At 42.3% G+C, this 27,347-nt stretch overlaps 1 protein-coding gene across 1 annotated transcript in view; it reads left to right on the forward strand.

Annotated features, from left to right (window-relative positions):
- The window catches only part of PELI2 (pellino E3 ubiquitin protein ligase family member 2), a 208,021-nt gene that overhangs the window by 39,871 nt on the left and 140,803 nt on the right, over positions 1 to 27,347 (forward strand). Inside the window, exon 2 of the mRNA XM_045900925.3 lies at positions 23,869 to 23,998. Within this exon, the coding sequence (XP_045756881.1) occupies positions 23,869 to 23,998 (130 nt within the window). The remainder of the gene's footprint in view (positions 1 to 23,868; positions 23,999 to 27,347) is intronic.

Raw genomic sequence — 27,347 nt, forward strand, 5'->3', positions numbered from 1 at the left:
CTTTCTTTTGAGGTCCGCTGGCATGGAAGATAGATCTCCATCCCTTCACTTTCAGTCTGGATGTATCTTTAGGTTCAAAATGAGTCTCTTGTAGACAGCACATGGATGGGTCCTTTCTTTTTATCCAGTCTTCAACCCTGTGCCGTTTTATGGGAGCGTTTAGGCCATTCACGTTGAGAATGATTATTGAAAGATATGTATTAATTGTCATCATGTTGCCTGTGAAGACATTGTTTTTATAGATTGTCCCTGTAAATTTCTGTTGTAGATCACTCTTGGGGTCATTCTCCTTTTATAGAACCCCCCTTAATATTTCTTGCAGGGCCGGCTTAGTGGTCACATATTCTTTCAACTTCTGCCGGTCGTGGAAGCTCTGCATCTCTCCATCCATTCTAAATGAAAGCCTTGCCGGATAAAGTATTCTTGGCTGCATGTTCTTATTTAGTACTCTGAATATGTCTTGCCAGGCCTTTCTGGCTTGCCAGGTCTCTGTGGATAGGTCTGACGTTATTCTGATGTTCCTCCCTCTGTACGTAAGGAATCTCTTCCCCTAACTGCCCTTAAGATGGTTTCCTTGGTTCTAAGATTTGCAAGTTTTACTATTACATGCCGGGGTGTTGGCCTGTTTTCCTTGATCTTAGGAGGGGTCCTCTCTGCCTCTAGGACTCAAATGTTTGTTTCATTCCCCAGATTAGGGAAGTTCTCAGCTACGATTTGCTCAAATACATCTTCTAGCCCTCTCTCTCTCTCCACTCCCTCCGGGATTCCAATGATTCTGGCATTGGAACGCCTCATGGTGTCACTTACTTCTCTGATTCTATTTTCATGGATTCTGAGTTGTTTTTCCCTGGCCTCCTCTTTTCCCTTTTTATCTATTATACTGTCTTCCAGATCGCTTATTCTCTCTTCTGTCTCAGTTACCCTAGCTGTTATATTATCTAGATTGGATTGGATCTCATTGATACCATTTTTAAGTTCTGCCAATTCACCTTTTATTTCTGCCCTTAGAGACTCTATGTTGCCATTAATTGATTTCTCCATTCTAGCCATTGTCTTCATAATTGCTAGCCTGAATTCCATCTCTGACATCTTGGTTATATCTGCATCCATTTGTAAATCTGCAGCATAAGTCATAATCTCTGAGTCTTTTCTGTTTTGGGGGCTCCTCCTCCTAGTCATTCTGTTGATGGGTGTTTGAGGGAATGTATAGAGTCCAAATTATTGACCAGAACCCAAGCAAGATGCACCTGTTTTCTTGGGACCTTAGGGTTGCTGGCCTCTTGTTTTCCCAGCCTGTCTTCTGGGGGAGGGGCCTGCGGCGCTGTTACTCAGGCAACCCTGTTTGGGTGGAGTTGCCCTGCGCCCCTGTGGCGGGGGATGGGCTCAGTGGGAATCAGTCTTCCGGGCTTTTGTTCTCTGGCGGCTTTCCCTGGCGGCTTTCCGTGTCTCTTCCGTGAGTCAGAGCAGAAGAGACCGTTTCCAACCCTCTGCCTCAGAGCAGAGAGACCTCAGTCTGTTCTTCAGTGAGCTCTCCAGGCCACACTGTCTCCGTCTCTGTCCGTGCTGCTATAAACATCAGCGTCTTGGGTTGTGCGCCCCTCCGAGCGCTCCCAGTCCTGCCTCCAGGTCGGGGCAGGTCTCGCCCTTTGTGCTTCTAAAACCGCCAGCCGCTCCCAGTTCGCACGCGTGCGCACAACTCCGCCGCTTGGGGTCCTGTCCCGGGGACTGCAGTTCGCGTGTGCTCGACTCCGCCGCTGGAGGTTTCCACCTCGGAGGTTGCAGACGGCCTGCGCGCGACCGTCGCTCCGGGTTTCTGTCCGGTCGGCTGCGGTTAGTGTGCAGGCTGGTTTTCCACCCCGGGGGCTGCCCTAAAGTCCTTTCCTGATGCTACCGGTCTGCGAGTCTGTGCCCCGTCCTCAGCGCGCGAGGCTGTCACCCACTGGCGGTGCAGGATCCCCACGGCCAGGCACCCTCCCGCCTCCATTTATCCTCCGATATCTGCCCACAGGATCACGGCTCTCCGCTTCGTACCTCAAAACCAACCACCGGCGATATTCTGTTTGTAGAGATCCAGATCTTCTTACGTCTCAGGCTGGTTTCGTGGGTGCTCAGAGTGGTCTGGTAGTTATCCAGCTCAATTCCGGGGACCAGTTGAAATAGGGTCCCCTACTCCTCCGCCATCTTTCCCCCCTCCGAGAAAAGGGGTATTAATGGAAAGACAGTATGCCGGGCAGTGGCTTACAGCTCCTCCTCTCTTCTCTGAGCCGTTCTGTGTGTTGGTAGTAACCGTGAGCAGCGGGGCGTATCTCCGCCCTATCTTGGCAGCTCAACCCGAGAGACTGTGTTCCGGGAACTAGTTACGCATGTAGCAGGACAGGGGGACACGAGGCCAAGTAAACTGGGGAACTTCACGGAGATTCGCAGGGCAAGTTAGCCTATTCAAAGCTGTGAGAAGGACGACGGCAGGGAAGCCTGCTTCATTTTCTTTGGTTCGCTTGACCAACTCCTTTGAAAGTGAACTTTTGGATTTCTTGGCTTGAGTAGTGCAGCTGTAAGTATTCTGGAAGACTGGGTACTAGATGTACTGGTTTTGGGAGTACGAAAAATCCTCCTCTACCTCCAAGTTTCATAAACAACCAGGCTCTAGTGTTTTGAGTTGCCTGCAAATCGTGCTCCTGCTCCTTATCCCGTCAGGGTGTAAATATCAAGCCTAATTCCCTGTTCATCTGCAGAGAAAGTAGCAGGGAAATGGTCACAAGTGAGCTAAAGGAAAGTTTGTTCCCTGGTAAGTGGTGCTGAGCATTCTTTTAGGAGTTGGTTAATCCAGGAGATTTCAGATTTAAAATCTTTGACGGTCTGTGTCCATAGGCCCTAGAGACCATTTTTGTACTCTAATGATAAGTTAATTATGTAAGGTAAAAATTTGATGAAGATTCTACATAAAAGAATTAAGCATGTATGTCACAATATCTGTAGTAGAAGTAGAGAATTTAATTTCCTAAGAAATACAAGAATGATAAGTGCAAAGAGCTTTTCGTAAAGTAACGGCTTCCCCAACTATGGAGAAACCAAGTTCTGTTTGTATGCCAGGGATAATCTGGGCCCGAGTGGTATTTTTGAATGTAGCCATTTAACAATTTAAGCTTCCTGTGGCCTTCTACTGACTATAAATTTAAATCTTCCAATCCTCAGGGTTGATTTATTTTTTTTTTTAATTTTTTAAATTTCTGTCTTGATTCACATCTAAATTGATCAATACTGTGCCATTAGAAATAAAAAAGAGGCTACCTTATTTAATATATGCTTTTGAGAACGTTTAAATCTGATTTTAAAAAATACATTCAACACAGACCTTTCGGAGATATAGAAAAATATAAAATTACATAATTATACTGTCTAGCCATAATCACTTAATATATTGGTGTATTTCCTATGAATATTAAATACTCTGACCATAATAAAGGTACATTTTGTATTCTGGTTTTTATAATCCTTTTTCATAGCTATTAAACTTTTGTGGTAAACACAATTTTGTCATGTAGAATTATAGGATCCACTTAATCCATTATTATTGAATATTTAGGCTATTTGCAGTTTTTACCATTATAAATAATGACATAATTAACATCTTTGTGCATAAAACTCGCATTTCAAAATAGTCCTGAGAATAGATCTCTCAAAAGAGAATTACTAGCTCAAAGAACATGAGTACTTTTGTAAGGGTATTGATATATGTTGCAAGTTATTTTACAGAGATTATACCAATTAACCTTCTCACCAGAGGTGTATTAGACTACAGGGTCACTTCAACAGTTTGGTAATTTTATTGGCAAATAATAATCCTTAATTTGCATTTCTTTGATTACTGATGAGACTGAACATTTAAAAAGTGTTCATTAGTCATTTTTCGTTTTTCTGAATTTTCTATTACTGTTCTTTGCCTATTTTTCTATTGTGTGTCTATGGGGATGTCGGTTTTTTCCCTTCTAAGAACATTCACCTATTAAAGATATTAAGTTTCTGTCATATTGCCAATATTTTTTCTAGCTTTGGATAAATTTTGTAACTTTTGATATGCAGATTTTTACATATTTAAATGTACCAATCCTTTTTTTTTTGTAATTTTTTCCATTTTTTTTTTTAAGGTTTCATTTATTGTTTTTTTTTTAAAGATTTTATTTATTTATTTGACAGAGACACAGGGAGAGATTGAACACAGCAGGGGGAGTGAGGGGGGAGAAGCAGGCTCCCCACTGAGCAGGGAGCCCCATATGGGGCTCGATTCCCAGGATCCTGGGATCATGACCTGAGCCAAAGGCAGACGCTTAACGACTGAGCCACCCAGGCGCCCAAGATTTTATTTATTTGAAAGAGAGCAAGAGAGCGAGCAGGGGCTGGAGGTGGGGGACCGAGTCCACACTGAGCCCAGTGACCCTGAGATCATAACCTGAGTGAAACCAAGAGTCCATCGCTTAACTGACTGAGCCAACCAGGAGCCCCACCACTGTGTTTAGAACATTGTTTTTCATATCCCTGAATCAGTGATCAACTCTGTTTTCTTTAGTTTTGATTGTTGTTCACATTTATCTGTTGTGTATTTCAGAATTTTGTGGTGAAAGTTAAGCTCCAGCTCTGAACACTTTTTTTCCTTTCCTTGGTTTCCTTACAGGACTGATTGAATAATCCGATTTCTTTCCCATTGACTAGTGGTCCTTTCTTCTATTTCCTACATAGTCAAGGTTCTATTTCTGAAATATCTCTTCTGTTCCACTGGTTTTTGTTTTCTCAAGTAATACATTGTTTTAATTATTATAGGAATAACAGTTCTATATCTTTTCCTACAGTTAATTCTAATTCAGTGTTTTTAGTTAGGCAAGGACTTTTAGAACCGTGTTTAGTAAAAATGGTGAGCGCTGTGAATTGTGTAAAACTGTTGAATCACAGACCTGTACTCTGAAACAAATCATACATTATATGTTAAAAAAAGAAGATAGTAGGAAGAGAAAAATGAAGGGGGGGAAATCGGAGGGGGAGACGAACCATGTGTGACTATGGACTCTGAGAAACAAACTGAGGGTTCTAGAGGGGAGGGGGGTGGGGGGATGGGTTAGCCTGGTGATGGGATTAAAGAAGGCACGTATTGAATGGAGCACTGGGTGTTATACGCAAACAATGAATCATGGAACATTACGTCAAAAACTAATGATGTAATGTATAGTGATTAACATAACATAGTAAGATTAAAAAAAAAAACTATAGCAGAACTTTACTAGGGAACAACTTGGCAATAATATATCACCATTTTAAAGGCATGTACTTTTTTTACCCAGAAATTGCATTTTAAGCAGTATATCCGGAATCAATTGTGTACAAACATGTAGCAATGGAATGCTTAGTGTTGTTTATAATGGAAAAGCACTTGGAAACAATGTAAATATCTAACATAGGTGCTCGTTACATAAATTATGGTACATATATCAATAAAGTATCTTGTAACTACTAAAAAAAATGGTAATCATCCTTATTCCTGTTTTAATACAAATGCTTTTACTCTTTTACCTTTAAGTAATTGTGGGAAGGGAATACTCTTCTTGGCTCTTAAAAACCTGTATCTGGGCTAAAGAAGCTTATCAGATGCCTTGTCAATATCTGTATGAAGTCTAAATTTGGAAGTTGTTTATAAAGTGAATTTTTATAAGTGAATCATACTTTGTGGGAACTTACATCGCACATTCCAAAGTGTATCCCTAGAGAAAATGCTTAGGCCTCAAGCAAAATACATTTTTTGATGCCAGAATCTTTCCTTTCCCCTCCAAGACAGTAGGATATTTTCTGAATTACCACATAGAAAAACCTGAAAAACCTCTTCTTCAAGAATAAAGATGGAGTTTGAGGATGTGTTCTCAATGCTGGCATTATTCTGAGGAACTCTTAGAAACAATGTCCAATCTGAAAAACAAACTGAGGGTTCTAGAGGGGAGGGGGGTGGGAGGATGGGTTAGCCTGGTGATGGGTATTGAGGAGGGCGCATTCTGCATGGAGCACTGGGTGTTATGCACAAACAACGAATCATGGAACACTACATTTAAAACTAATGATGTAATGTAGGGGATTAACATAAGAATAAAAAAAAAAAGAAAGAAACAATGTCCAAAAACTTTAAATTCTGGAAATCCTGAGGGAGAATTTGAAGTAGGATTCAGGATCCTACTACCAAATGGCTAGGTGCCTGGAAGATTCTTCTTGATTTGACTTGCTTGAACATCTATTCCAGCACCAGTCCCACTGAACTTGCTGGGATGATGGAATTATTCTATAGCCCTGCCATCCAGTTTGGTAGCCACTGGCCACATATGATTGTTGGGCACTTGAAATGTGGCTAGCATGAAAAACTGAAAGTTCAGTTAAAATTTAAATAGCTGCATGTGGGGGCACCTGGGTGGCTCAGTTGGTTAAGTGTATGACTCTTGGTTTTGACTCAGGTCATGATCTCAGGGTCGTGAGATCAAGACCTATATGTTGGGCTCCGTGTTCAGTGGGGAGTCTGCTTGAGATTCTCTCCCTCTCCCTCCACCCCTCACCCCAACCCCACCCCTGCGCAATCATTTGCACACTCTCTCTGTCTCTAAAATAAGAAAATCTTTTTTTTAATGATATTATTTATTTTTTTATTTGACAGGGAGCACAAGCAGGGGGAGTAGGGGAAGGAGAAGCAGGCTCCCCTCTGAGCAAGAAGCCCGATACAGGGCTAGATCCCAGGACTCTGGGATCATGACCTGAGCTGAAGGCAGTTGCTTAACTGACTGAACCACCCAGGCGCCCTGAAAATAAATAAATTAAAAAAATAGCTGCATATGGCTAGTGGCTACTATATTGGATAAGGCAGCTCTATACAATGAATTAGTATATATCTGAGGTCATTCGTACCTCTCAAACTGTGCCTCTCTGAATATGGCTAGAAATTTCCTAAGAATCTTATATTTCAAGAATTTGTAAATTGGGAGATTTGGGAAGGAAATCTCTATGTTCTGATTTCTGAATTCTTGATAAGATATCCCTGTATTCAGATTATGTGCATGGCTGTTGAAGGACTCCTAGTATCCATTTGAAAAATAATGTGTTTGTGGTCATTGACAAGTTAATGTATTCATGGTGAATGTGAAGGAATTTTTCTTTTGCAGTTGGTGGGTTAATATGCCAAACCAAAACTAACTTCTGGGTCATATGCTTCTGTAGCACTGAAGGTTGGTTGTTACAAAAATCATTTACTACAACTGCTCAGAAAGAATTCCTCTTGTGTAATTGGCCTGATTCACCTACTACTTCTGCTGTTACAAAATGTGGTTTTAGAGCATGCTTCCATTTCTTGAAACAAACTTGATTTTATGTATATTCTAATATTTTCTAATCTTGTATTTCAAGTATTACGTGTAGGTCTTCCAGAAATAAAAGAATCTTTAGAAAAGTTACGTGAAAGGATGTGAATCCATGTAGCCTCAATATGCGTGATGTGAAGCCATCACCGGGCTTTAGCTTTGTAGCTCATTAAAGTATTTATATTTGGTGTAAACCTTTCCCTCCCCCCACCCCCATCCTGTCATGGGTAATTGATTAAAGTGAATATATTTTATAACCATCTTGAAATTAGTTGTTACAGTATGAATTATATATCTCTTAATTCGTCAGGGCATTGCCCAACAAGTTTTCCAAAGTTGGGTTTGCTTGCTCTGACACATCCATATTTCTAGGAATTTCTAGATTCCATGTGTGTATGCTAAAGGTTTAAAGTAAACATTAGTAAAGGTTACATTAGTGTGATTCTTTTTAGGAGAAATTTTGAAAAAGGAAAAGAATTTGAAGTAATTATTTTAGTAGTTAAGAATAATTATAACTTACGAGACAGAAGAGATTCCAATGCTAGTTTCGATTTCTGGCTTTAATTCTTTGGGCCAGTAATAAAATCCTTGTACATCAAGTTCCTTATTTGAAATGCCCAGAACTTTAGTATATGTTAGGTGGTGGGCCCAATGCTAGTTTTAGATGCTGCTTTTTTTGGCAACCTTTGAAATGCTCTTTTTAGAGGCCTCTTACTATGGTGGAAGTTGTATATAAACAGATTTAAAAGACTCAATGCTTTGCCAAATAGACATAAAAGAATTAGGATCAAATTACTAAATTTGATTTTAGAGACTAAGACCTTATATACACATGTAGCTTATTTGAGGGACCACAGCTTTTAAATAACATAATTTATTGAAAAGAAGACCTACAATTTGATATTTCATCCCCCTCTTTAAAAAGTATACATTTTTTTAAAAGTCAGTTTTTCTTAATTTAAAAAGGGACACATTTGGAATTCTAATCTTTTTCCTTCAGAATGGAAGTCTTTTATATAAAACCTTGGGGGGGGTGTGTGTATAGATACACACATATATATATGTGCATATATATATATGTATGTGTGTGTATATATATGTATGTGCGTGTGTGTGTGTATATATATATATAAAATAAACCTTGGGATACACACACACACACATATATATATGATATTTTTTGTGTTTTTAGCCTGAAGTCTTTAGATACGGAGGAAGCTACTTACGTTAATGTGCTTTTGAAATTCAGAACATCATTTGATTTTTGCCTTATAATGCTGAGTAACAAATCATCCCCAAACTCTGACTTTTAAAACAACAATGATTTGTTCTCATGGGTCTGTGGGTTGGTTGAGATGACTCTGCCTTAGGCAGTGATTGAGGGGCTCTGCTTCATGCTGCCTGCCTGGTTTATTTTATATAAAGCCAATGACAGAATAAAAGAAGTAGTCTTAGATGTTGTGAGAGTAACATAAATAGCTTTCCCTATTCCTGATGCTTTGCATATCTTTAAGTATTCAGTGAAAAAGGCTCTGCTGTTGGCCCTCCAGCAATGCTTAAAAATCAAAGATTCAATACAGTTAAAAAAAAAAAAATTCTGGGTGATTTAGTGACGGTACCAATTTGAAATGAAAAAAGGAGGAGAAAGACTTCAATTGCACAAATGACTAAGTATTAGATGATAATGTTCTTTTAATAAACAGTTCCTTTGTTTTTGAGGTAGACCGGATTTGCCTTGCATGTTCGTTCTGTTCGTTTTCTTTTGAATGGCCTGGTTGGAGGAAGAAGCACCAAGGTAGGTGTGACCCTCCCTATAGGAATTGAGTAAATGCAAGAAAGAACCAAGTGATGGCCCAGGGGTCAGTGGAGCCTGGGGTCCCCGCCTCTCCTGAGCGCCTCTCCCAACACCAGCACACTGCAGCAGAATTCACACAGTCGATTGTTAGGCCTTTCTCCTTTAGGGCTTCTGAGAAGTTCAGGGACTTGGGCCAAGTCCCCTCTGGGATGGGAGGGAGGACCAGGAGGGCTCTCCGTGTACCTCCTGCTGCAGAGGGGCTGGGGGAGAGTGCGTGGGTGTACAAAGCCTGGAGGAACAGCCTCAAATCTCCTGCTGTGGGGGCAGTACTGTGTTCCTGATATAAAAAACTTCTTAATATTTCACCTTGGGAAATATTTTGGTATGGAGAAGCTAAAAAAACAAAACAAAACAAAAAAACAATCCTCAAGATAAGAAAAAGGCAACCTGCAAACATAACTGCCCTAAAGATCTGGGAGGCTTTTGGAAGGGGAGTGGCTGTAGAAGCCAGTAGTTTCCAGAACCGCCCCAACCTTCACCTTCCTGAGTCAGGACGATGGCCTTTTAGCTGGGTGAGACCTCTTCTGTGTCCGTCCGTACTTGGAATGCTCCAGAGAGGCTTGGGAATCTTTCTGAAACTGAATGTGTAATTTTGTGTTGAGCTCCCCGTAGCTGAAGAAACAGGCCTGTCTTCTGTAGGTTCCCAGCCCCGGGCAGGAAGGAGTGGGGGCTAGAACTCCTCAGGAAGGAGTGGGGGCTAGAACTCCTGTCTCGGGATCTCTGCACCACTGTCCTTATCCCCACACTAATGTGGTGACTATGTAATTGAGCCCTTCCTGGGTTTTAAGGTGCCATGTAGAGGTGAAGGGGCTTATGCAAATCAAAAGGAAACTTCTTGAAAAGCATCCAGTCAAAACAGCGAAAGTTATAAAGGGAAGATTAACCCACGCCATCGCACTGGTCTGGTATAGCAGATCACTCCTACAGTTCCATGACTCCGACCCCAAGTGCAGGGTCCTGATTCAGAAGCTAATGTTCCCATTTATTTTTTTCCCCTAGTGTTCTCACTTCCTTTCATTAGCGTTTATCAGTATTGTTTTACAATTGTCTGCCTTCCCCTCCCTCTCTCAAGAGGCAAGATCACTTGTGAGTATCCTCAGGCCATGGCCCTGGGGCTTGACTCACCCCGGGCATCTCATGGGTGGCATTCTTGAGTGACTATATTGCTTTCATATTGATTGGACCTTAAGTAGCTACTTGAAGCAAGGACCATTTCCAACCAGAAATGGGACATGGAGAACTCTCATTTTCAGGCCAAGCCCAGGAAGATTTTCTGAATGAAGTGATGTTGAAAAAGCTGCAGCAGGGGCGCCTGGGTGGCTCAGATGGTTAAGCGTCTGCCTTAGGCTCAGGTCATGATCCCAGGGTCCTGGGATCGAGTCCCGCGTCGGGCTCTCTGCTCCTTGGGAGCCTGCTTCTCCCTCTGCCTCTCTCTCTGTCTCTCATGAATAAATAAATAAAATCTTTAAAAAAAAATTTAAAAAAAAAAAAGAAAAGAAAAAGCTGCAGCAGGTAATCCGCAGAGGGGAGAGACTGTTCTCGTGCTGCCATAATTAGTTCTTTGGCCAGAAATGAATGTCGGTTCACAAAACCCTATGCTACACAGCATTTGTTAGGCACAGAGGAATAAACACTGTTGGGTCCCAGGGCTTTGTATATAATGTTCATTTGGGCGAGGCAAGTCCAGGTGTGTTCTGCCAGAGTAAACAGCGAGTCGGGGCTGTAGTAATGTCAGGCTGGTGTCCAGCCCTTACGGGCTTACGTGTGTTTTCATACGGTTGCACTAGTACGTTCACTACCCTGGTGAGCTGGGGTGTGCCGTGTCGAGGCAGGTGCCACGCTGCAGTTTATCAGGCTCTGTGCCCCGTCTCTACATCTCGTCTGTCGTGGCCCTGACCTGTTCGTCGGCAGCGGATGGCTTACTTTGGTTACAGTAGTTGCTCGTGATTTATCTGTGCAAGTGACAGAAATGCTTTCGAGGGAGGGCTGGATGTTCAGACTGCGGCAGGAAGCCGGGCTGCCTCGGAAACCCAGTCCTGGGATGCTATACTCCACGTCCTCTTCCCCATTTCCACGTGGGTGCGGTTCTAAGTTCAGGCTGGTGAGGATCAAGCGTGATGCCTCCAAAATGCGGTGGGAGCCCCTGGCCCACACCTCTCTCGCTGTTTCCTATAGAAAATTCTTTCTGACAGATGCATTTTTTAGGTGGCAGTCATCTCCTCAAGACTGTATCTTGGTGTTAGATGCCAAGAAATGCCTTGAATTTAGAAATCGTCAGCGTCTACTGGAAAGCATGACATTTGGAGTCAGACAAAAGCAGGTGTGGATTAGGGCTCTGTCTGCCCTTTCCTAGCTGTGCAAGTCTGTGTGTATATTTCAATCATTCAAGCCTGTTACCTGTCCACAGAGAGTAATAATGCCTCCCTCCCATCGTTCCTTGTCCCATGGTAAATGCACAGCAAATGCTAGTGAAAACATGTGAACTCTGCATTTTAAACTAGGAAAAATCCTTGATTTGTGAGGTTTCTTACACAGATCTTTCATTGTCATTCACAGCATCCAAATACCTTTACTATTAAGACCAGCTATTTGCCCTGCATATATGAAGAGTTAAATTTTCATCACACACTTACTAAATAAGTGGATGTTTTTAACATCTCCAGAATTTTTTTTTTTTTTTTTTAAATTGGGAAGCTTGAAAAGCAACTTGTGGGTTTGAGTCCAAATACCCCTGTTCGGCTAAAACAGGTGGCAGCAACACTTGGAAATATTATTTCTACGAACTTACTGGTCGCAGAGCTTGCCCGGCCGGGGAACATTCTGACCTTCTTCCTTGGAATGATAACTTTTTGCCTTTGTCGGCACATCTCTGGGCTCTCCTCCAGTACCTAAACGATGGTCCTTCTCTCTTGTCATGTAGTCGCCCTGGGCGGGTCTCAGTGCCTGGGTGCCCTCTGCACTGGTGTGTTGTGTCAGGTGCCGTGGATGGACCGGACGTTCCTTGGGGGGATGGGGAGGCAGGAGGTGGGAGGGGAAGAGTCTGTCATCATGCTTAGCAAGAGGTGACCATGCTTGACAGATCGGGGACGAAGGAGAGGCTTCCCCCTCTCCCTGGGGGAAGTCCTCGGCATCTGTGGTCCTCTCTGATCTGTCACACTGATTCGAGAGCCAGTGGGGAACTTCCAGGGTGGGGTGGAGGTCGGACATGGTGGTGGCAGGACCCATGACCAAATGTAGTTTTTGATTTGGGGCAAAGACCAAGTGATAGTGAATTGAGTCCAGGAGTATTGGAAGCAGGACAGTGGGTGAGGAGCACTCTGCTGAGATTCTCAGCTGTGAGGAGAACATGGAATGGGAGGGGAGGCTCAGAGTGAGACCCAGCGTCAGGGGCTGGCTTGTATTTACTTGTTGGAGATGGATAAGGTCCCCAATGACCCGGTCTTTTCCAGATCGTGGTAGCACATTTTTGTCTTATGAACTGGCCTTTTAACTGCTTGAACACTGTGAATTCTGTCTCCAGTGAACAGCTTTCTCCTGTTCCTGGGCCTTCTGCCTGTGACTAAGAAGGGGTGAGAAGGGGTTATTTCTTTAAATGGTTGCATTTTCTAGGGTCTGTCCTTGCCATCTGGTCCTTGACTTCTTTATTTTGCACTTTCTTGGGCATATCTCATTTACACTCATGATTTCAGCTGCCACACTTGTAGCGTAAAAGCACCTGGACTGTAAGTTCTCTCACCTCCCACATGGCTTTCCCTGCATATCCCCGTAATTCCTGTTCTGCTTCCTAATATTGCCCCCTCGCCCCCCAGCCGAGGCCAGAAGCCCGTATGCCATTACCTTTCTCTGTTCCTCCACCCTGTGCAGCCAAACAAGTCCCCAAGTACTATTGATAGTGGTCTTCAAACCACGGCTGCAAGTGTGCATCCCTGTGCCCCTCTGACACCTACTTCTGGAGCCCTGCACCGGGACTCCAGACTTGGAAACTCATGAGACTTCGGCGTGCATCGTTTGGTATGGCTTCCCTGGAGATTCTGAGGCTTACCTGGCACTGAAAACAACACTCTGAAATGTTCATCTCATCTTCTGACACCTTTCCTCGCTGCTTTGGTTTAGGCTCTAAACGTTTCCTGTAGCTATCAGGACCAGTTACCACTGACGACGTGGCTCAAGACAGCAGAATGGATTCTCACGGTTCTGGAGGCCTCCATTCTGGAACCACGGTGCTACCAAGGTCGTGCTGTTGCTGGGGGCCCTAGGGGGCAGGGTCCTTCCTTGTCTCTTCCCGTTTCTGGTGGCTGCAGGCGTTCCTTGGCTCGTGATTGTCCAGTTCCAGTTTCTGCCTCTCTGTTCACATGGGCCTGTGTGTCTCTTACAAAGACCCTTGTTACTGGATTTAGAACCCTCCAGTAACCTAGGATGATTTCATCTCCAGAGCTTTAACTACATCTGCAAAGACCCTTTTCTCAAAGGATCTGGGACATGGACCTATCTATTTGGGGTCCACCATTCAACCCAATACACTTCCCTATGGTTCGGCTAGTTGTCCCGTCTGATGATCTTGACTCTAATCTGGCTGTCCATCCTGCGCCGTGCTGTCTCAGCATTTACTTTATGTCCAGTCATGTTAGTCCTTTGCATAAATCTTACCGGCTCCCTATTCTCCGAAAAAGCCATGCCCTCGTGGAACGCCAGGCTCTTGTCACCTGGCCCCTGCCTTTTACCCTCAGGCCTGCTACTTCTCTTACCTTGAACTTGATGCTCCCCCAGTACTGAACTACCTACACTCCTTGCCTTTGTATGTACTATTGCCCTGTATTCCCATTTAGTCTGGTTCACATTTTGAGACCATTCACACATTGTCTCTTCCATGAAGCCCTCCCTGATGCTTCTTCCCACGAGCTTTGTGCAGTAGTCCATTTTGTTGCATACAGGTCTTATCACACTTGTTCTTATGCCTTTCTCTGCTCTTAAGTGGAGAGATCTGAAGACCAGGAAGCCGATATTCATCACTGTGGTTCTAGGACTTGGCATTTTTAATATTGAATGAATGGCCATGTAGCTTCACCTAATTAGAAACTTGTCTCATTGTGACACATGTTTTCGCACCATCACCTTAATTATTTTCAATAGGATTTTTCACCAATCACTGTTTAGCTGTGTTGAGTGAGTAGGTAATCCGTATGTAGATGGCATAGTGTTTGCTTAACCTGCAGTATCTTCTTCTATGCTCAGGAACTCACTTAAAACGTTCTGCATATGTTAAGGTGGTACTAATTTTCGTGCCCCCCCCCCTTTATATTAGATAGGACTTTGGGGTTGCAGGTAGCAGAAACCAACTTGAGTTAGCCAAAACTAAAGAGGATGTCATGAACAAGGGTCAGAGTACAACAGGGCCAATAGCAGCCCTGAGCCTCTTCTTTGTATCTGGCCGCTGGTCTCTGTTCATCTGCTTCGTTCCTCACTTCTCTGCCGCTGCATCATGTGACAGGTTGGGACATCCGCACAGTTGGTGCACTTACATCGTACAGCTCTGGCCATCCCCAGACACTGGCTGCTTTTTCCTCTGTCCCAGTTTTGTGTTTTCCACTGTGAGCATGTCCTTGGCCAATGTGGGCCAGATATCCACCCCCAGCCATTCAGCTACAGTGTGGTGGGGAGGGTGCTGGCCTGGCCATTTCATTCAGACATGGTGCTGGGGTTCACCTGAGGCCATTAAGGGATGGGTTCCTGAGAAGGGTGTGTAGTCATGAGTCGATCCCTAAAAGGCATCTGACACCCTCTTGCTGCGTTGGATCTTCTCAACCTGCAGTATGTCATGGAAAGATGGGACAGGGAGCTGGGGAGACGTGAGAGGCTCGGGAAACCCTACCAGATCTCTATGGGGAAACGTTCCTCTAAACTGTTGAGTGTCCTAGCTTTAATTGATTTACATATGTTTCTCATAGAATGTTCATCTTGATTTAAGTGATTTGGAAATATATTAAAACAAAGTAGGTTTATGATGGTGGTTTACTCACGGATGCTTTCATTATAGTAGCAATCACGAATAATGTGTAAGAAAACAGTGCATGTTTTGATCTTGCCTCAGAAAGAAGAGACTTGAAATAAATCATCTCTGTATTCTAGAGACACTTTTATGTAGCTGATGTTCCTTTGTGATGGAAATGGAACAGATTAAAAACACAGCAGGAATAACTTTAAGTGATAATTTAAATCCATTGTCAAACTGTAGCTACTGAATTATAAAACAAAAAAAAATTCTTTGTTCTGACTTTTACTGTTCATGAGCCTGAGGGCCCTTCTGCCATACTGCCCACCATGTTTTGGGTGTGGCTCAACGGGAGGCAAAGGCAGGACTTTCAAGTTGAAAAGAACTTCTCCCAAGAAGGGGATGGAGAATAGTCCTGTCAGCGTGGTGACAGGAGACATTGGTCAGAACATACAGGGACCCATTAAATCCAGAGTTAGAAATACAATTGAAGAGGGGGGCGGAGCAAGATGGCGGAGGAGTAGGAGACCTGGATTTCGTCTCCTCTCAGGAATTCAGCTGGATAGGGATCAAACCATTCTGAACACCTACAAACCCAACAGGAGATCGAAGAAAAGAAGAGCAACAACTCTCTCATCAGAAAAGCGACCACTTTCTGGAAGGTAGGACGTGCGGAGAAGGGAATCCGCGGCGATATTCAGGAGGATAGACGGCGGGGGAGGGGCCTCCGTCGGCCGCTTCTGGCAAGTGATAGAGCCACGGAGCACAAAATCGGAACTTTTAAAAGTCTGCTCCGCCGAGGGACGTCACTCTGGTGGCTCAGCGGGGGGTGGAACCCTCCGGGACAGTGTGGTGTCAGGACCCCCGGGGTCACAGAAAGACCGGGGGTGCCTGAGGGCGGCAGAGCTCCCAGGTATCGGAGCGGGGAAGCCGGCTGCAGAGGCGGAGCCCAGGCGCGGGCTCTCAGCTCGGGGTTGCCATTAACCGCGATCCGCGGCACAGTCGGGCCCCTGCTCCTCCAGCAGGGACCCAACAAGCGGCAGATCCGGGGAGACTCACCTTCCTCCCCGGGGAGGAGCCGCGCGGGAGTGCACCGCAGGGATCTGCTGGGTTTGGAGACTCCAGACCGGGTCCGGTGCCAGAGATAGAAACGCGTGGTCACAGGCCGGTTGAGCACGGAGTGCGGCCGGAGACCGGGGAGACGGGAGTGACTGACGGCTTTTCTCTGGGGGCTCACTGAGGAGCGGGGCCCCGAGTTCTCGGCTCCTCCGGGGCGGAGATTGGGAGGCCGCCATTTTCACTCTCCGCCTCCAAAGCTGTACGGAAAGCTCGCAGGGAACGAAAGCCCCGGAGAGCAAACCCAAGCCGATTACTTAGCCGGGAGGGGGCAAGGGCGGGGCAATTCCGCCTCCGGCAGAGACACTTGGAAACCACGGCAACAGGCCCCTCCCCAGAAGACCAGCGAGAACAGCCAGCCAAGACCAAGTTTACCGATCAATGAGAACGGCAGAACTCCAGCGCTAGGGGACTACTGCACATAGAATTCACGGCTTTTTTACCATGATTCCTTAGTCTTTTAAAGTTAATTTTTTTTTTAACTGTCTTTTTGTCTTTTTATTTCTTTTTGAATTTTTCTTTTTCCCTTTTTCAAACAACATCTTATCAATCCCTTTTTTTAAAAAAAACATTTTTATTTTTCATTTTTAGAGTCATATTCTATCCCTTCATAGTAGTTACCCATATTTTTGGCTTATATATATAAGTTGTTCTCTCTTTAAAATTTTGAGATAGTTTCTTCTAACAGATTAAAATATACCCTAAATCTCTAGTATATGGTGTTCTCTATTCCCCTGCCTGATCACATCCTCTCCCTTTTTTTTTTTTTCTTTTTTCTTTTTTTAAATCCTCTTTCTTTTTTCAAACAACTTCTTATCAATTCCTTTTATAAAATTTTTTTTTTTTTTTTTTTTAAAGATTTTATTTATTTGAGAGAGAATGAGAGAGAGCAAGCACATGAGGGGGGGAGGGTCAGAGGGAGAAGCAGACTCCCCGCCGAGCAGGGAGCCCAATGCGGGACTCGATCCCGGGACTCCAGGATCACGACCTGAGCCGAAGGCAGTCGCTCAACCAACTGAGCCACCCAGGCGCCCTATAAAATTTTTTATAATTTCCATTTTTACAGTCATTTTCCATCCCTTCATCATATCAACCCTTATTTTTGTACATATATAAGTTTTTCTTTCTTTAAAATTTTGGGAGACACTTTCTTCTAAAAGACCAAAACACACCCCAAATCTAGTGTGTGGCACTGATCTATATACCATATAGATCATATTTGATCACATTCTGGTTTTTCTTTTGTTGTTGTTGTTTTGTTTTGTTTGTTGTTGTTTTTATCTTTATCTTTTTCTTTTTTTTTCTTTTTTTTTTTTTTTTCTCTCTTTCCCCTTCTTATCCCACTGCTTCAGGTCTTTTCTGATTTGTTTAGAGTATATTTTCTGGGGACGTGGTTACTCTGCTAGCATTTTGTTCTCTCATTAATCTATTCTCCTCTGCACAAAATGACGAGACGGAAAAAATCACCTCAACAAAAAGAACAAGAGGCAGTACCGACTGCCAGGGACCTACTCAATACGGACATTAGTACGATGTCAGATCTAGAGTTCAGAATCATCACTTTAAAGATACTAGCTGGGCTTGAAAAAAATATGGAAGTTATTAGAGAAACTCTTTCTGGAGAAGTAAAAGAGCTAAAATCCAACCAAGTAGAAATCAAAAAGGCTATTAATGAGGTGCAATCAAAAATGGGGGCGCTAACTGCTAGAATAAATGAGGCAGAAGAGAGAATCAGTAATATAGAAGATGAAATGCTGGAAAATAAAGAAGCTGAGAAAAAGAGATAAACAACTACTGGATCATGAGGGCAGAATTCGAGAGATAAGTGATACCATAAGACGAAACAACATTAGAATAATTGGGATCCCAGAAGAAGAAGAAAGAGAGAGGGGGGCAGAAGGTATAATGGAGCAAATTATAGCAGAGAACTTCCCTAATTTGGGGAAAGAAACAGGCATGAAAATCCAGGAAGCACAGAGAACCCCTCTCAAAATCAATAAAAATAGGTCAACTCCCCGACATCTAATAGTAAAACTTACGAGTCTCATAGACAAAGAGAAAATCCTGAAAGCAGCTCGGGAGAAGAGATATGTAACCTACAATGGTAGAAACATTAGATTGGCAACAGACCTATCCACAGAGACCTGGCAGGCCAGAAAGGACTGGCAGGATATATTCAGAGCACTAAATGAGAAAAATATGCAGCCAAGAATACTCTATCCAGCTAGGCTGTCATTGAAAATTGAAGGAGAGATAAAAAGCTTCCAGGACAAAAAAAAACTAAAGGAATTTGCAAACACAAAACCAGCCCTACAGGAAATCTTGAAAGGGGTCCTCTAAGCAAAGAGAGACCCTAAAAGCAACATAGACCAGAAAGGAACACAGACAATATACGGTAACAGTCACCTTACAGGCAATACAATGGCACTAAATTCCTATCTTTCAATAGTTACCTTGAATGTAAATGGGCTAAATGCCCCAATCAAAAGACACAGGCTAACAGACTGGATTAAAAAACAAGATCCATCGATATGCTGTCTGCAAGAGACTCATTTTAGACCCAAAGACACCCCCAGATTGAAAGTGAGGGGGTGGAAAACCATTTACCATGCTAATGGACACCAAAAGAAAGCTGGGGTGGCAATCCTTATATCAGACAAATTAGATTTTAAACCAAAGACTGTAATAAGAGATGAGGAAGGACACTATATCATACTTAAAGGATCTATCCAACAAGAAGATCTAACAATTGTAAATATCTATGCCCCTAACATGGGAGCAGCCAATTATATAAGGCAATTAATAACAAAAGCAAAGAAACACATCAACAACAATACAATAATAGTGGGGGACTTTAACATCCCCCTCACTGAAATGGACAGATCATCTAAGCAAAAGATCAACAAGGAAATAAAGACTTTAAATGACACACTGGACCAAATGGACTTCACAGACATATTCAGAACATTCCACCCCAAAGCAACGGAATACACATTCTTCTCTACTGCCCATGGAACATTCTCCAGAATCGACCACATCCTAGGTCATAAATCAGGTCTCAACCGGTACCAAAAGATTGGGATCATTCCCTGCCTATTTTCAGACCACAATGCTTTGAAACTAGAACTCAATCCCAAGAGGAAAGTCGGAAAGAACTCAAATACATGGAGGCTAAAGAGCATCCTACTGAAGAATGAATGGGTCAACCAGGAAATTAAAGAAGAATTAAAAAAATACATGGAAACCAATGAAAATGAAAACACAACTGTTCAAAATCTTTGGGATGCAGCAAAGGCAGTCCTAAGAGGAAAGTATATAGCAATACAAGCCTTTCTCAAGAAACAAGAAAGGTCTCAAGTACACAACCTAACCCTACACCTAAAGGAGCTGGAGAAAGAACAGCAAATAAAGCCTAAACCCAGCAGGAGAAGAGAAATCATAAAGATCAGAGCAGAAATCAATGAAATAGAAACTAAAAGAACAGTAGAACAGATCAACGAAACTAGGAGCTGGTTCTTTGAAAGAATTAACAAGATTGATAAACCCCTGGCCAGACTTATCAAAAAGAGAAGAGAAATGACCCAAATCAACAAAATCATGAATGAAAGAGGAGAGATCACAACCAACACCAAAGAAATACAAACAATTATAAGAACATATTATGAGCAACTCTATGCCAGCAAATTAGATAACCTGGAAGAGATGGATGCATTCCTAGAGATGTATCAACTACCAAAACTGAACCAGGATGAAATAGAAAACCTGAATAGACCTATAACCACTAAGGAAATTGAAGCAGTCATCAAAAATCTCCCAAAAAACAAAAGCCCAGGGCCAGATGGCTTCCCAGGGGAATTCTACCAAACATTTCAAGAAGAATTAATACCTATTCTTCTGAAACTGTTCCAAAAAATAGAAACGGAAGGAAAACTTCCAAACTCATTTTATGAGGCCAGCATTACCTTGATCCCCAAACCAGACAAAGACCCCATCAAAAAGGAGAATTACAGACCAATATCCCTGATGAACATAGATGCAAAAATTCTCACCAAAATACTAGCCAATAGGATCCAACAGTACATTAAAAGGATTATTCACCATGACCAAGTGGGATTTATCCCTGGGCTGCAAGGTTGGTTCAACATCCGCAAATCAATCAATGTGATACAGTACATTAACAAAGGAAAGAACAAGAATCATATGATCCTCTCAATATATGCAGAAAAAGCTTTTGACAAAGTACAGCATCCTTTCTTGATCAAAACTCTTCAGAGTATAGGGATAGAGGGTACATACTTCAATATCATAAAAGCCATCTATGAAAAACCTACAGCAAATATTATTCTCAATGGGGAAAAACTGAGAGCTTTCCCCTTAAGGTCAGGAACGCGGCAGGGATGTCCACTATCACCACTGCTATTCAACATAGTATTGGAAGTCCTAGCCACAGCAATCAGACAACAAAAAGAAATCAAAGGCATCCAAATTGGCAAAGAAGAAGTCAAACTCTCACTCTTTGCAGATGATATGATACTTTATGTGGAAAACCCAAAAGACTCCACCCCAAAACTGCTAGAACTCATACAGGAATTCAGTAAAGTGGCAGGATATAAAATCAATGCACAGAAGTCAGTGGCATTCCTATACACCAACAACAAGACAGAAGAAAGAGAAATTAAGGAGTCGATCCCATTTACAATTGCACCCAAAACCATAAGATACCTAGGAATAAATCTAACCAAAGAGACAAAGGATCTGTACTCAGAAAACTATAAAATACTCATGAAAGAAATTGAGGAAGACACAAAGAAATGGAAAAACGTTCCATGCTCATGGACTGGAAGAACAAATATTGTGAAGATGTCAATGCTACCTAGAGCAATCTACACATTCAATGCAATCCCCATCAAAATACCATCCACTTTTTTCAAAGAAATGGAACAAATAATCCTAAAATTTGTATGGAACCAGAAAAGACCCCGCATAGCCAGAGGAATATTGAAAAAGAAAAGCAAAGCCGGTGGCATCACAATTCCGGACTTCAAGCTCTATTACAAAGCTGTCATCATCAAGACAGCATGGTACTGGCACAAAAACAGACACATCGATCAATGGAACAGAATAGAGAGCCCAGAAATGGACCCTCAACTCTATGGTCAACTAATCTTCGACAAAGCAGGAAAGAATGTCCAATGGAACAAAGACAGTCTCTTCAACAAATGGTGTTGGGAAAATTGGATAGACACATGCAGAAGAATGAAACTGGACCACTTCCTTACACCACACACAAAAATAGACTCCAAATGGTTGAAAGACCTCAATGTGAGACAGGAGTCCATCAAAATCCTAAAGGAGAACACAGGCAACAACCTCTTTGACCTCAGCCGAAGCAACTTCTTCCTAGAAACATCGCCAAAGGCAAGGGAAACAAGGGCAAAAATGAACTATTGGGACTTCATCAAGATAAGAAGCTTTTGCAAAGCAAAGGAAACAGTTAACAAAACCAAAAGACAACCGACAGAATGGGAGAAGATATTTGCAAATGACATATCAGATAAAGGGCTAGTATCCAAAATCTATAAAGAACTCATCAAACTCAACACCCAAAGAACAAAGAATCCAATTAAGAAATGGGCAGAAGACATGAACAGACATTTTTCCAAAGAAGACATCCAAATGGCCAACAGACACATGAAAAAGTGCTCAATATCGCTCGGCATCAGGGAAATCCAAATCAAAACCTCAATGAGATATCACCTCACACCAGTCAGAATGGCTAAAATTAACAAGTCAGGAAACGACAGATGTTGGCGGGGATGCGGAGAAAGGGGAACCCTCCTACACTGTTGGTGGGAATGCAAGCTGGTGCAGCCACTCTGGAAAACTGTATGGAGGTTCCTCAAAAAGTTGAAAATAGAGCTACCATATGATCCAGCAATTGCACTACTGGGTATTTACCCCAAAGATACAAAAGTAGGGATCCGAAGGGCTACGTGCACCCCGATGTTTATAGCAGCAATGTCCACAATAGCCAAACTGTGGAAAGAGCCAAGATGTCCATCGACAGATGAATGGATAAAGAAGATGTGGTATATATATACAATGGAATATTATGCAGCCATCAAAAGGAATGAGATCTTGCCATTTGCAACGACGTGGATGGAACTGGAGGGTATTATGTTGAGTGAAATAAGTCAAACAGAGAAAGACATGTATCATATGATCTCACTGATATGAGGAATTCTTAATCGCAGGAAACAAACTGAGTGTTGTTGGAGTGGGGGGTGGGGTGGGAGTGATGGGGGGACTGGGTGATAGACACTGGGGAGGGTATGTGCTCTGGTAAGCGCTGTGAATTGTGCAAGACTGTTGAATCTCAGATCTGTACCTCTGAAACAAATAATGCAATATATGTTAAGAAAAAAAAAAAAAGAAGAAGAAGAAGAAGGTAGCGGGAGGGGAAGAATGAAGCGGGGGAAATCGGAGGGGTAGACGAACCATGAGAGACGATGGACTCTGAAAAACAAACAGGGTTCTAGAGGGGAGGGGGGTGGGAGGATGGGTTAGCCTGGTGGTGGGTATTTAGGAGGGCACATTCTGCATGGAGCACTGGGTGTTGTGCACAAACAATGAATCATGGAACACTTCATCTAAAACTAATGTTGTAATGTAAGGGGATTAACATAAGAATAAAAAAAATTTAAAAAAAAAAAGAAAGAAATACAATTGAAAATTAAAAAAAAAAACAAAAACAGAAAACAGAAATACCAAGTGCAATCCTGCATTTCTTTTAAACACTGGTATTAGCTTAAGGTACTAATGTGGGAAATCAGCATTAGGGACTTTGTTTTTTTTCCAGATGACTTTTTAAGTTATTTGACAGTTTGGACTAAAACTTTTTTTTTTTTTTCCTGGGCCTCTTTATGGGCAACCTTCTTGTGAAGTCCTGTTTTATGTTTAATTTTCACAAGGTATTTTTGCTCACCTGACAGCTTAAAGGTTCAAATAGAAATGAGAATGAATGTGGAGAATTCAGAAATTTTAAGACTGCAACTAACTGAATTTGGTCTTCTTACAAATAAAGATCCTAAAGACATTAACGTGATTTGGGAGTGAGAGATGAGGTTTAATTAGTATGCTATTTTCTAACTAGTTCATTTAAAAATATTTCTTGAGTGTTTCTCTGGGGTCCATTAGAACAACACTTACTAAATTGAGCCAGCACTAATCCAGCCTCTGCAGAATTCTCATTTGCTTATTTATACTGTCTCTTTCCAAAAAGATTTGAAGAGTCTGACTTTATAGAATAGGAAACCTATAATTACTTTGTACATCACTCTTAAATTAAGTTTCTGGAAGTGATTTGAATTTCATTACAGCTGAAGTTGGTTTTGCAGCCCATTCCTTCTGTGGGGTGTTTAGTGGGCGATTTTTTTTTTTTTAATGATCATCCCTTTTTCTTATTCCATCTTTTTTTTTTTTTTTTTAACTTAAAAAGTCTACAAATAAATGAACTTTCATCTTTTTTATAGGTATAATGGTGCTTTACCTAATGGAGACCGAGGCCGGAGGAAAAGCAGATTTGCTCTCTATAAGCGGCCAAAGGCGAATGGAGTCAAACCCAGCACGGTCCATGTGATATCCACGCCACAGGCCTCCAAGGTAGGTGGCTCCTGAGGAGTTGGGAAGGCCTTGGTAAGTGGTGACTTGTGGTCACTTCTTGTCTTTGGCTGCTCTTTTTTTTTTTTTTTTTCTTTCCAGTTGCTTTTTTTTTTTCCTCTTGGTCGGACAGTTTTTCAATCACTGAGGGTACTTTGGGAAGGGCTGTCCTGTGCTTTGTATGTGGAGCCACATCCCTGGCTTTGACCCATTAGATGCCAATAGCACATCATCCCCACCCCCAACCACCACTGCTGTTGGGACAACTAAACAAGACTCCAAACACTGCCACATGGCCCCTGAGTGGTGGGGTGGGCAAACCCGCCCCTCCTGCCCCCCACCCCCCATGATGGACCACTGCTTGGGATATAGTGGAACCAACATATATCAATTTAGAACAGTTGTGGTTGAAAGATAAATGATGTTCTTTATCCTAAAGAGTTTTTGTATTAAGTCTTAGTAGAACCTCATTAAGATTTGTTATTTTCCTTCTGCTTATTGAGTAGTAGTTTTCATATAATCTGCATGTACAGGGAATTGAATTTGGGTGATTATTAGAAAGACTGGAAGTAAACAGAGCTAAGTGCCACAAGAAATTTACTACATCTCCTCTCATAGGTTTGAAGTATATAAAATGTTAATTTTTAGGACTACTTTATTTTCTGATCTATAAATGGGGGAAAAACCTGAGTTTCCATTCTGGTTGACATGTTCCATCTATTTAGATAGGACAGTTTTCTAATTAAATAAATTAGCATGTAATATAGTTTCCTTTTCTATAAAAATTATATTCCCCTGAAATATTTCATATGGTGCATTGGCTATACATGTTTATCTTAATGGGTTTGGACCATCTGGAATAAATAAGCCTTGATTCCCATTTTTACTGAAAACCCATAGTTCAAAGGGAAATGAATAGCTTCAAGGAAGCATGCATGGTATTTATGTTCCGTCCTAGAAACTGATGACCTTGGTTAATGTTTTTATTAAAAAAAAAAAAAAAGCTCCTGTTGCTGTTTCTGAAGCCGTGACATGGGAAAAGTTTGCTAGAATGTACCAATGAAAGTTGTCTTGTATTAATGGGGGAATGGTTAGATCCAAAAATATCAAACACCAAGGAAACAGGAAAGATTAATATTTAGCAGCCCAGTTTTTGGCTAGAGAAAGGGAAATAAAGTAAGTTCTAGGAAGGGAAGGACGCTTGATAGGGAAAACAAAGGAAATGAGCTTTACAAAAGATTCTGAGAAAAGAGGAAGTGAAGTAACAATCTTGGAAGGTTAAGGAAGTAGGAGAAATATCTTATAGTCAAAAAATATTTGGAGGATACCAAGACAAAAGTTTTTAAGCATGTGATCAGTGCCAAAAATGTTCTGATATTACAGACCTGGTCCTCACATTTGTCCTTGGGTTGGCATTCGTCTTTCCTTCCTCTAACTTTGTGCCTTTATTTTCCTTAAGCTGAGATTTGATATTGATACAATGGCTTCAGATATTTAAGAACATTTTTATAGAAACCTTTGACTACTCAGGTTTCGTGTTGTGATAGAATATGAAATACAGCTGGAATTTGAAGTAGACCTTCTGGTAGTTCCTACCAGAAGATCAGTGGCTTTTCCTTGTTCGTTACCCACCTCCATCGGCTCCAATTTTAGCTTTTTATAAAACTTTAACCTTTTATACCTAGATTTTACCTGAAGTCCTTTAAGTTCTAAAACTTTTGGTCTCAATCTGTGTTTATGGTCTACATTATTAGTTAGGGGAATTGGTCTTTGGTCTTGTAACCTGGGAAAAACCTATATTCTCAGGGCCTCGGTTTCCTTCTCTACAAAACGAATGAGTTGGCTGTAGACAGGAGCCATGCCGAGTCAGGCAAGATACTTTGGTTATAAGCAACACATGATTCTGTGCTTGAAAAAAAAAAAAGGCAAAAATGGAGAAATTATTTAAGGTTATAGGGTAAGAACAGTTCAGAGAGGAGAACCAGACTATCATATCAGCAGGGGTTAATACGGACATTCTTGAAAGAGTGTTGTAAAATGACTTGGCTCTACCTTCTGTCTCTCTTTGAGGTTTTTAATTGTCAGGAAAGGGACTCTAGTAGGCCTGGCCGGGGTCAGTCAACTATGACCAGACACACTTACTGTGAGCGAATCAAGTAGCCCTTACTGCCTGATTTCCTTCTGCATCTTACTCCTCCTGGTACCTTGTACATCGAGGGCCTCCTGCATGGGACTCCACCCTACCTGAGCCTAGCACCTCGGTCACAAATTCCTCACTCCTCTGTTCCCACTCCTGGTCAGCTGTGTCTTTCCCCTCCTGTTCTACCTGTTCTGTTGACCCCCAGACAAAGTCTCTTAGACATTTAACCTTTCCTTCAAATGTTTCTCCTCCTGCCTCACCTGAACTGAATGCTGATTTTTTCCCCCCACCAGTATAGTCTTTTTCCTCTTTTCTCCCACCCCTCCAATCTTTCCAGTTTATGGAACTAGAATGATTTCATTCTGCTTCCATTTCAGACTGTTCTTTAACCCTGCATTATTGATATAAGCTGCCTCTCCCCCTGCGTCTCTTGACCTCACTGACCTGCACTCCACTCTTTTGCATATTTCAGTGATTGTGTACCTCATCGCATCTGTTTCCCCTAACCTGTGTTAAACCATACATTGGCATCTGTGGGTTATAATCCTTTAACTCTTCCAATTTGACTGTCCCTTCACTTTTCCCACTTACATAGTGTACCTTAGAGTCCATTGTCGCTTGAAAGTGACCATACTCTCCAGTACATTCTTACTTGTATATACACAGCTTTCTTATCTAATCTTAAGACCTCTACCCCTTCAGCCTGTCCTTGGCTCGTTGTTAGCCCACTTGGGTTTTCCAGTTATGTGCTTACTTCACCCTGGATTCCTTTTCTCTGGTGCCTATTGGCACCCCTCTTGGTGAGTCCCTGCCTCCAGGCCTGTCCCAGGCCCTGCTGGCCTGTTTTTACTTCTTTCTTGCTCACCCCATTTCCTGTCAAAATGCCAGGGATTGTGGTGTACTTGGCAAAAGCTACTGGACCTGAATCAGCCGTGGTTTGTCTGCTCTGAAATTTCTGATTCTGCAATATGGGTAGTGAAAGGGTCCTCTTTGATTTGGACTTGTAAACGGGAGACCTAGAAGGGCAGGTGTGGTTACCATTGTTAGTCAGAAGGCCAAGTGCTGATATTCTATGTTGTTTCTTCCCTCTGCCATGCAGCCTGGGGCACACCAAGGTGTACCCCCTTGTGGATAGTAGTGGCTGCTGGAAAATGGGGCCTCTTAGTGTTCCGTGCATGCCCCTGTCCATGCAAAGTCCGAGGAGGACAGCAA

Source organism: Mirounga angustirostris, unplaced genomic scaffold (genome assembly GCF_029215605.1).
Source record: "Mirounga angustirostris isolate CCGP_5_RB_7025 unplaced genomic scaffold, mMirAng1.0.hap1 SCAF_9, whole genome shotgun sequence".
Classification (NCBI taxonomy): domain Eukaryota; kingdom Metazoa; phylum Chordata; class Mammalia; order Carnivora; family Phocidae; genus Mirounga; species Mirounga angustirostris.